Source organism: Colobus angolensis, unplaced genomic scaffold (genome assembly GCF_000951035.1).
Source record: "Colobus angolensis palliatus isolate OR3802 unplaced genomic scaffold, Cang.pa_1.0 Scaffold8, whole genome shotgun sequence".
In the NCBI taxonomy this organism is placed as follows: Eukaryota; Metazoa; Chordata; class Mammalia; order Primates; family Cercopithecidae; genus Colobus; species Colobus angolensis.
Window position 1 is genome coordinate 4,129,100 of NW_012121820.1, and position 10,797 is coordinate 4,139,896.

The 10,797-nt window shown below is 47.8% G+C and overlaps 2 protein-coding genes across 2 annotated transcripts in view; one reads left to right on the top strand and one right to left on the bottom strand.

Annotated features, from left to right (window-relative positions):
- Positions 1-5,827, top strand: part of ZNFX1 (zinc finger, NFX1-type containing 1) — a 32,106-nt gene extending 26,279 nt beyond the window's left edge. The window contains exons 11-12 of the mRNA XM_011929189.1: positions 169-264; positions 2,042-5,827. Of these exons, the coding sequence (XP_011784579.1) occupies positions 169-264; positions 2,042-4,486 (2,541 nt within the window). The 3' untranslated portion in view covers positions 4,487-5,827. The remainder of the gene's footprint in view (positions 1-168; positions 265-2,041) is intronic.
- Positions 5,828-7,657: 1,830 nt separating this feature from the next.
- The window catches only part of DDX27 (DEAD (Asp-Glu-Ala-Asp) box polypeptide 27), a 24,489-nt gene continuing 21,349 nt past the window's right edge, over positions 7,658-10,797 (bottom strand). The window contains 5 exon segments of the mRNA XM_011928831.1: positions 7,658-7,902; positions 8,025-8,099; positions 8,708-8,795; positions 9,183-9,306; positions 9,402-9,496. Of these exon segments, the coding sequence (XP_011784221.1) occupies positions 7,884-7,902; positions 8,025-8,099; positions 8,708-8,795; positions 9,183-9,306; positions 9,402-9,496 (401 nt within the window). The 3' untranslated portion in view covers positions 7,658-7,883.

Sequence of the window (10,797 nt, forward strand, 5' to 3'; positions counted from 1 at the left end):
TCCTGACCTCGTGATCCGCCCGTCTCGGCCTCCCAAAGTGCTGGGATTACAGGCTTGAGCCACCGCGCCCGGCCCCTCCCTAAATTTTCTAACAGCAACCTCATCTTTAAAGAAATTGTCCGTGTGTGCTCTGCCCATGTTTCTAATGACATGCATGTGTTTTTTCAGCACCGTATGTGCCCTGAAATTGCCCGCCTTTTGACCCCCCACATTTACCAGGATCTGGAGAATCATCCATCTGTTCTTAACTATGAGAAGATTAAGGTGAGTCTCTCTTACCCGATCTTTCTTGGATAGTGTCAGCAACCTAAAAAGGCTGTAATTTTCTCAAGATGAAAAAGCTTTTCAGCAGCCGGGCGCGGTGGCTAACACCTGTAATCCCAGCACCTTGGGAGGCCGAGGTGGGCAGATCACTTGAGGTCAGGAGTTCAAGACCAGCCTAACTAACATGGTGAAACTCTGTCTCTACTAAAATACAAAAATTAGCCGGGCATGGTGGCAAGCACTTGTAATCCCAGCTACTCAGAAGACTGAGGCAGGAGAATTGCTTGAACCCGCGAAGTGGAGGTTGCAGTGAGCTGAGATCATGCCACACCACTGCACTCCAGGCTGGGCAGCGGAGAGAGACTCCCTCTCAAAAAGAAAGCCTTTCAGAAGGGAGTAGAGCCAGCTTTTTAAAAGCTGGTTACTGGGAGGAAATTGAAATACAGACCAGGGTTTTTTAATCCCAACTCTGCCTGTTAGTTGCCATGTAACCTTAAGCAAGTTATATAAGAATTCTGGCCAGGCGCAGTGGCTAATGCCTGTAATCCCAGAACTTTGTGAGGCCAAGGCGGGCGAATCATGAGGTCAAGAGATCGAGACCATCCTGGCCAACATGGTGAAACCCCGTCTCTACTAAAAATATAAAAATTAGCTCAGTGTGGTGGCGTGTGCCTGGCTGGGTGTGGTGGCTCATGCCTATAATCCCAGTACTTTGGGAGGCCAAGATGGGCAGATCACCTGAGGTCAGGAGTTTGAGACTAGCCTGGCCAACGTGGTGAAACCCCGTCTCTACTAAAAATACAAAAATTAACTGGGCATGGTGGTGGGTGCCTGTAATCCCAACTACTTGGGAGGCTGAGGCAAGAGGATCGCTTGAACCTGGGAGGTGGAGGTTGCGGTGAGCCAAGACCATGCCATTGTACTCCAGCCTACACAACAAGAGTGAAACTCTGTCTCAAAAAAAAAAAAAAATTGTCAGCTGGGGCCAAGAGTTCAAAACCAGGCTGGGGAACATAGCAAGACTGTTTCTATTTTAAAAATAAATAAATTCTGAGTATTGGATTCTTCTGGACAATAAGAATAATGGCTCCTGCCATATCCCATTACTGTATGGAAGGAGGTAATGTATATAAAGCAGTCAGCACGGTGGAGTGCTCAGTAAGTTAGCTGCTCTGTCATCATCACAGCACTGCTTGTTCTCTCAGCTATAATGGTTGGGTTGTGGATGGCTGGTTTTTTTTTTTTTTTTGAGACAGAGTCTCACTCTGACACCCAGGCTGGAGTGCAGTGGCATGATCTCAGCTCACTGCAATCTCTGCATCCTGGGTTCAAACTATTCTCTTGTCTCAGCCTCCTGAATAGCTGGGATTATAGGCGCCCACTGCCACGCCCAGCTAATTTTTGTATTTTTAGTAGGGACGGGGTTTCGCCATGTGGGCCAGGCTGGTCTCAAACTCCTGACCTCAGGTGGTCCACCCACCTCGGCCTCTCAAAATGCTGGGGTTATAGGCGTGAGCCACTGTACCCGGCCAGCTGTTTTAAATATTAACATCAAACAAGTACCTTGAAAACTGAAAGAGACATAATCTTTTATTTTCATAACTTGCTGTGGCCCCAAAGCACACAGTGACTAACTAAAGATAGTGATGTTGAGGGTACAAAAAGCCTTCCAAGGTCTCTCTCTGGAGCAGTCAGTGGCCAGTGCATGTGAAGAGAGGAAGAAAAAAACAAGTGCCATGAGTGAACCTTTTAACATGTCACTTCTTTTCCCTGTCAGGGGGTGTCTTCCAACCTTTTCTTTGTAGAACACAGCTTTCCTGAACAGGAAATCCAAGAGGGCAAAAGCCATCAGAACCAGCACGAGGCTCACTTTGTGGTAGAGCTGTGCAAGTACTTCCTGTGCCAGGAATACTTGCCTTCCCAGATCACCATCCTCACTACCTATACTGGGCAGCTCTTCTGCCTGCGCAAACTGATGCCTGCCAAGACATTTGCTGGTGTCAGGGTCCATGTTGTGGACAAATACCAAGGGGAAGAGAATGACATCATCCTCCTCTCCCTAGTGCGGAGCAACCAAGAAGGCAAGGTGGGTTTTCTGCAGATATCCAACCGCATCTGTGTGGCCTTGTCCCGAGCCAAGAAGGGAATGTACTGCATCGGAAACATGCAGATGCTGGCCAAGGTGCCCCTATGGAGCAAGATCATTCATACACTTCGAGAGAACAATCAAATAGGCCCCATGCTCCGGCTCTGCTGCCAGAACCACCCTGATACCCACACCTTAGTATCCAAAGCTTCTGACTTCCAAAAAGTACCCGAAGGAGGCTGCAGCCTGCCCTGTGAGTTCCGCCTGGGCTGTGGGCATGTCTGCACCCGTGCCTGCCACCCTTACGACTCTTCACACAAGGAGTTCCAGTGCATGAAGCCATGCCAGAAGGTCATCTGTCAGGATGGGCACCGGTGTCCCCTTGTTTGCTTCCAGGAGTGTCAGCCTTGTCAGGTGAAGGTGCCCAAAACCATTCCTCGGTGCGGCCATAAACAAATGGTCCCTTGTTCCGTGCCTGAGTCAGATTTCTGCTGCCAGGAGCCTTGCTCCAAGTCTCTGAGATGTGGGCACAGATGCAGCCACCCATGTGGTGAGGACTGTGTGCAGCTGTGTTCAGAAATGGTCACCGTAAAACTCAAGTGTGGGCACAGTCAGCAGGTAAAATGTGGTCATGTGGAAGACCTCATGTATGGTGGTCTGCCAGTCAAGTGTACTACAAAGTGTGGCACTATCTTGGACTGTGGGCATCCTTGCCCAGGCTCCTGCCACAGCTGCTTCGAAGGGCGTTTCCATGAACGCTGTCAGCAGCCCTGCAAGCGCCTGCTTATCTGCTCACACAAGTGCCAGGAACCATGCACTGGTGAGTGCCCACCCTGCCAACGGACCTGTCAGAACCGCTGTGTCCACAGCCAGTGCAAGAAGAAATGTGGGGAGCTGTGTAGCCCCTGCGTGGAACCCTGTGTCTGGCGCTGCCAGCACTACCAGTGCACCAAACTCTGCTCTGAGCCCTGCAACCGACCCCCATGCTATGTGCCTTGTACTAAGCTGCTAGTTTGTGGCCACCCCTGCATTGGTCTCTGTGGGGAGCCATGCCCCAAGAAATGCCGGATCTGCCACATGGATGAGGTCACTCAAATATTCTTTGGCTTTGAGGATGAGCCTGATGCCCGCTTTGTGCAGCTGGAGGACTGCAGCCACATCTTTGAGGTGCAAGCCCTGGACCGCTACATGAATGAACAGAAGGATGATGAAGTCGCCATCAGGTTGAAAGTCTGCCCTATCTGCCAGGTGCCCATCCGCAAAAACCTGAGGTATGGAACTAGCATAAAACAGCGGCTAGAAGAGATTGAAATCATCAAGGAAAAGATCCAGGGTTCAGCAGGGGAAATAGCAACCAGCCAGGAACGGCTTAAGGCCCTGCTGGAGAGGAAGAGCCTCCTCCACCAGCTGCTTCCTGAAGACTTCCTGATGATAAAGGAGAAGCTGGCCCAGAAAAATCTGTCAGTGAAGGACCTGGGTCTGGTTGAGAATTACATCAGCTTCTATGACCACCTGGCCAGCCTGTGGGATTCCCTGAAAAAGATGCATGTCTTAGAACAGAAAAGAGTGAGGACTCGACTAGACCAGGTCCATGAGTGGCTGGCCAAGAAGCGCTTGAGCTTCACTAGCCAGGAACTAAGTGACCTCCGAAGTGAAATCCAGAGGCTCACGTACCTGGTGAACCTTCTGACCCGCTACAAGATAGCAGAGAAGAAGGTGAAAGATAGCATAGCAGTAGAGGTCTATAGTGTCCAGAATATCCTCGAGAAAACATGTAAGTTCACCCAAGAGGATGAACAACTTGTGCAGGAAAAGATGGAAGCTCTGAAAGCCACCCTTCCCTGCTCTGGCCTGGGCATCTCAGAGGAAGAGCGAGTGCAGATTGTCAGCGCCATAGGTTATCCTCGTGGTCACTGGTTCAAGTGCCGCAATGGCCATATCTATGTGATTGGCGATTGTGGGGGAGCCATGGAGAGGGGCACGTGTCCTGACTGTAAGGAAGTGATTGGTGGCACAAATCATACCCTGGAAAGAAGCAACCAGCTTGCTTCTGAAATGGATGGAGCCCAGCATGCTGCCTGGTCTGATACGGCCAACAACCTGATGAACTTTGAGGAGATCCAGAGAATGATGTAGGAAGATAGTATACCACTGCCTTTTGCCCTTGCCACCGAATGACTGGGGCCAGCTCCCTTATGAAGGAACTGAAGTTTTTTTAGGCCAGGCGCGGTGGCTTATGCCTGTAATCCCAGCACTTTGGGAGGCCGAGGCAGGCGGATCACGAGGTCAGGAGTTCGAGACCAGCCTGACCAACATGGTAAAACCCCCGTCTCTACTAAAAATGCAAAAATTAGCTGGGCGTTGTGGCGGGCGCCTGTAATCCCAGCTACTTGGGAGGTTGAGGCAGGAGAATCGCTTAGCCCCGGCAGGCGGAGGTTGCAGTGAGCTGAGATCATGCCATTGCACTCCAGTCTGGGCGACAAGAGCAAGAGTCTGTCTCAAAAACAAAACAAAACAAAATCATCCTTTTTAGTCTTAGCACCTATTTTAAGGATCCACTTTTAGGGCTCGCCCACATTTGTTTCTAGATTTATTCCTGCGCTAGAGTAAGCACTTTATCTCCAGAACTGAGAGCAAAGTTAACAAATCTCACCTCTTCTCTCCTGCAAATTAGTGGACAGACTCCTGAAACATGTTTGGGGCTTCCACCTAGGGCCACCTAGTGGTATCTCTGGGTCTTTACTTGGTCAAATGTTTATTCTACAGTGTTCCCCAGGAACAGAGTATGAGCTCATTGATGCAGACTGATTCTAATTGCCAGGCCCTAATTTGCAAACTCTCATAATAAACAGAGGCCCAGAGTTGTTTATGAACTGCTTATCTCTTAAAAGGAGCACAAGAACCCCTCCTGCCCTCCTTGGGCACCCTGCCTCCAGGAGATGGAGGCATGTAATAAGACAAAGACTGCACCAACTCACCCTGACCCAGTTACATAGTCACCGAGAGTGGCAAGATGGGACAGCCCACATGCTGCATAAGATGGGCCAGGTCGTCATTAAGGAGTGACTCCTTCCCTGTAACCTGCACTTTGGGATGGTGGAAATTTCTTTACCTGCTGTCTGACAGGTTTGGTGGCACTGCTGGTTACCCCTGGGCCCTGAGGAGCTAAAGTCACATTTGGTACCAGCAGCACCTATCCCAAGTGTGATCCTTCATCCCAACACTCCCTCTTGGGGCTTCTGCCTGGGTAGGGCTAGCATGCCAGCAGCTTCTGCAGGCTCCAAACCCAGGCCAGAAGCCAGACCCAGGCCTGCTGCCTGCATCTGCATTCCCTCCTTCCAGTGTTCCTTAGAACAGACATTTAGGTATCTCAGGTCCTTTCTAAGTGTCCCTTTCCTATGTATGCATTTCCTTTTTTTGTCTTTACTATGCACTTTAGCTTATAAAGCCAATTAAAAACGATGATTGAGAAAATCAGTGGTCCATGTGTATCCTCAATTTTCAGAAGCAACTCAGCCAAAGACAGTGAAGACAGGGACAAGGCAGGCACTGTCCACAATGAGGCTGTGATTTTGTTTTTGTGATACAGGATTTTTATTTATCTGGTGAATGAATCATTTTTACCCATGGTAAAAAGAACATTTTTCAACCTGTACAAAGGGTATACTTGAAGTTTTCTTCCCCAGAGGCAAACCCTGCACTTCCTGAGTCCTCCCAGAGAGAGCTTATGCACATGTAATACATATCCCTTAGGCCAGGCGTGGTGGCTCCCATCTGTAATCTCAGCACTTTGGGAGGCCACAGTGGGCAGATCGCCTGAGCTCAGGAGTTCAAGACCAGCCTGGGCAACATGGCAAAACCATCTCCACAAAAAAAATACAAAAATAAGCCAGTTGTGCTTGCTCACACCTGTGGTCCTAGCTACTCCAAAGGCTGAGGTGGAAGGATCACCTGAGCCTGGGGAGGTCGAGGTTGCAGTGAGCAGTGAAGCCACTGTACTCCAGCCTGGGCAAGAGTGAGAAAAAAGGTTCAAAAAAAGGAAAAAGTACACAGTTCTGCACTTGACTTTTTTAGCTTAATAACCTACTTTCTGTAAAATCCAGTAAGACAGTAGTCTGAACTGTACTCTATCACACAGTTGTGCCATCATTTTCTGAATTGGACCCTCTGTTGGTGACTTAGGTGCAGCCTGAATGAATAGCTTTGAACACACTCGTTGGTGACTTAGGTGCAGCCTGAATGAATAGCTTTGAACACACTCTTTAGTATCTAGGGTATGTGCTACTGGATAACTTAAAATTTTTAAGCTGGGGGTAGGGTGGTTAAGTACTCCCTGAAATTGTAACAAGCTATACAGTTTTCCCAGTGGGGCCCTACAGCTTTCATCTCATTCTGAGTCAGAAAAGGATGAGAACCGACATTCTTACAGGATCAAAACTGGTTTTTGACCAGGTACGGTGGCTCATGCCTGTAATCCCAGCACTTTGGGAGGCCAAGGTGGGTGAATCACCTGAGGTCAGGAGTTCAAGACCAGTCTGGCCAACATGGTGAAACCCTGTCTCTCCTAAAAATATAAAAATTAGCCAGGCGTGGTAGCGGACGCCTGTAATCACAGGTATTCGGAGGCTGAGGCAGGAGACTCACTTGAACCCAGGAGGTGGAGGTTGCAATGAGCCAAGATTGTGTCATTGCACTCCAGCCTAGGGGACAAGAGACTCTGGTTTTTGCAGCAAGTAACTAATTTATGGTGTCAAGACTCCTGTCCTTTTTGGGCCTCCATTTCTCCAGCAGCATTTCCACAGTACAGCAGCAAGAGGTAGGGTGTGGGTTCAAGTAGATGTTGGTTGAAAACCTGAATTCCTTGCTGTGCAACTCTGGAAAGTTAGTCTTTCCAAGCCTCTGTTTATTGGAAAATGAAGATATCACTGCCTGCCTCATAGGAGTGCAGTGAGTTGATTGGATTCTATTCAGCACACAGAATATCTGGTGCATGGTTGGCATTCATGCTAAAGTTCTCTTCTGTTGATGTTTTAGAACTAAGAGTTATCATTTAGCTATCTTCAGCTATCATTTAGCTCTTAGTTCTAGAATATCAACAGAAGAGAACTTTTTTTTTTTAAGAGACAGGGTCTCGCTATGTTCCCCAGGCTAGAAGAGAACTTCTGCCAAGAATTTCCTCACTCCATACCCAGTTCCTCTACAAGCATAAAGATTGTGCATTCCAATGGTATATGGTGATACCAAGCTAGTAGACTGTGGGCACACTTTGCCATTGAGGACGAGATAGTAATAAGATATATACTTGGATTGGTTTCTCTTCCAAAATACTTCCATTTAATATAGTCATTGTGTGAAAGCTAATCAGCAAAAAAGGAGATTGACAGACATGCTTAGGAAAATAGCTACATACCATACCACCACACCAAACTTTTTTTTTTGTTTTTCGAACAAATGGAGAAAAGACCAGCCAAGATGACTTCCCACAGGGAAGGGATTTAAGGGCTGCCCCATGAATTTCTTCAGACCACAACAGCTACTTCCTCCTCTTGTATCTGTAAGAAAATCAGAGAGTTAAGACCAGAATGAGGATGGAGAAGCTCCTTTTCCATGAAAGGTTTTTATCTCTAATCCCAAACAGCCATAACCTATGCCCCTCCAAAACAGCCAGTATCACCTGGATTTAGATTTAAAGTTTCCTCCTCGTCTCTGGTGGGGCAAGCCCAACTGTTTCCTTTCTTCAAAAGAAGGGCTGTGAAAGAGAAGATGAGATGCTGAAATGAGCAAGCTGTTGAACAAATGGGTGTTGTCTCACCCCCACCCTACCCAGCTCCTACATGAAGCAGTAGCATCTCTGGGATGCATCATTTTCAGGCCCTAAGTTCTAAGCCTTTACGTGTTTCCACCTGATAACGTGTTTCTGGAAGTCAGGGCCCAAATTTACAACAAGGTTGAAAGAGGCCCTTCTTAGGTATATACAACTACTTCGGAAGCTTAGTCTGCCCCTATCCCAACCTTGGGCTGGGGAAAGTGACGTGCGACAACATACGCCTAAGAGCAAGCCAGGACACTCTGTTTGGGGTTCTGTAGGATGGAACTTGAGATGAAAGAGTTATCACTCCCCTGAAGGAAAGCTCCATTTCTGAACCCAACAATTGCTAACTGAACACTCCTCTCCTGGTCTCATCTTGGGATCCTCAGGTGGCCCTGAGAGGGGTGGGGAGTGAAGAACAGACAGGTACCCTTGAATTTACATAGTATAAAGCTATAGGTATGCGAAAACTGGGAATGGGGAAGGAGGGAGAAGACTCATAGCTTCCATTAGAATACCAAGGGCTCCATGATGACTTAAAATCCTACCCAGCTCGATATTGTTTCAGGGCCTTCTTGCTTGTGTTGGTGAGTTCTTCATCAAATACAGATTTCTTCCCCTGCTTTTGCTTCTTGGCTGTGCACAGAGAGAATGGGTTACACATGGTTGTCTGGCCCAAGCTCCTAAATCCCCTTAAGTTCAAGGTAATGGTTCCAAGTTCAGTGGATGCTCTGGCATCCAAAGACTATCTTCATTCTGTCCTCAGCAGATCCTCCAAGTAGCAGCTGGTAAGGCCTTAGGCTCCGGAGTCAGAAAAGCTGGCGTTCAAATCCTAGTTCTCACCAACCACAAGGTTACTGCACCCCTTACACCAATGGAGGGATAGCTGTACACATTGGTACATACTAATTACTCAAATAATGTGGGCTGTCGTCGTCATCCCTCAGATTTTCTCCCTGACCCAAAGCACAGGTTTCAGGGAAAACCTTCCTGCAAGCTCCTTTGGGCTCCCCATTCACCTACCAGGACCTCTCACTGGCTCCTCCTCGGGCATGGCTCGGGCCCGCTTGGCTCTGCGATTCCTCTTCGCTAGCCGTTCAGCAAACATCTGCGCCTTGAGGATTTCAAACTGGGACCTTTCCTCTGCCTAGGGGGAGTGGGGAGGTGTGAGTGTGGAACACACCAGGCCACTCTGACCCACCCCACCGAGTGGGTCCAAACCCCAAAAGGGAGGCCACTCACTGTCATCTCCCCCTTTTTTTTGGCATCCTTCATAAACTTCTTCCTTTTCTTCTTTCCTCTTAAGGCTAAGTCAAATTCCTGCAGAGCTTTGGCAACTGGGATGAGAAGAAAGCATAAGATTTCAGGGATGATTTTATCTTTTTTTAAGCTTACGATAAGAAGTGCACATGTTTTAAATTGGTAAGTTAGCAGATTAAAATGAAAAGTGGCAAGCACTTCTTGGCCGGGTACCGTGGCTTATGCCTGTAGTCCCAGCACTTTGGGAGGCTGAGGTGGGTGGATCACCTGAGGTCAGGAGTTTGAGACCAGCCTGGTCAACATAGTGAAACCCTGACTCTACTAAAAATACAAAAATTAGCCGGGCATGGTGGTACACCTGTAATACCAGCTACTCGGGAGACTGGGGTGACAGAATTGCTTGAACCTGGGAGGAGGAGGCTGCAGTGAGCTGAGATCGTGCCACTGCACTCCAGCCTGAGCAACAGAGCAAGACCCTGCCTCAAAAAAAAAAAAAAAGCCACAAGCACTTCTTCCACTGACCACCTCCATCTCGCTAAATAACATGCTTTTCTGACTATTTCTCAATCCATTTAAGATACTCATTACAAACCTCCTGCTATGAAAGATGAAGATTTAGGTCATTTACACTACTTTACCCACCAATACGGTTATAACTATTTTTATCAGAAATTCAACTTATAAACACCCTTTTTTGTCCCATCAAATACAGACAGTATTTCTAAAACTTCTGGTATACCCTCTAGAAGAGTAATTATGCAACCTCTAACATAACTAGAAATATAAATATCCTCTGACCCACTATTCCACTTTTAGGAATGAATCCTGCAAGGCAAATATATACTTGCTTAATTGTAAAAGGTTATTCACTACATCACTTGTTTATAGTAACAAATGATTGTTTTTTGGGTTTTTTGTTGGTGGTGATGGTGGTTTCTTTTGAGACGGGGTCTCATTCAGCTGCCCAGGCTGCAGTGCAGTGGCAGAATCTTAGCTCACTGCAACCTTGACCTGCCTAGGCTCAGATGATCCTCCTACCTCAGCCTCTCAAGTCCTCTCTGGACTACAGGCATGTGTCACTACGTCTGGCTAATTTTTTTATTTTTAGTAGAGATGGGGTTTTACCATGTTGCCCAGGCTGGATGGCAAATGATTGTAAACAACCTCAGTGTCCCTCAACAATCCACTCATATGATGGAGGAACGTGAAGCCATTAAAAAAAAAAAACAACAGGGAGTCGGGCATGGCGGCTCACGCCTGTAATCCCAGCACTTTGGGAGGCCTCAAAAAAACTAATAGGGGCCGGGCGCGGTGGCTCAAGCCTGTAATCCCAGCACTTTGGGAGGCCGAGACGGGCGGATCACGAGGTCAGGAGATC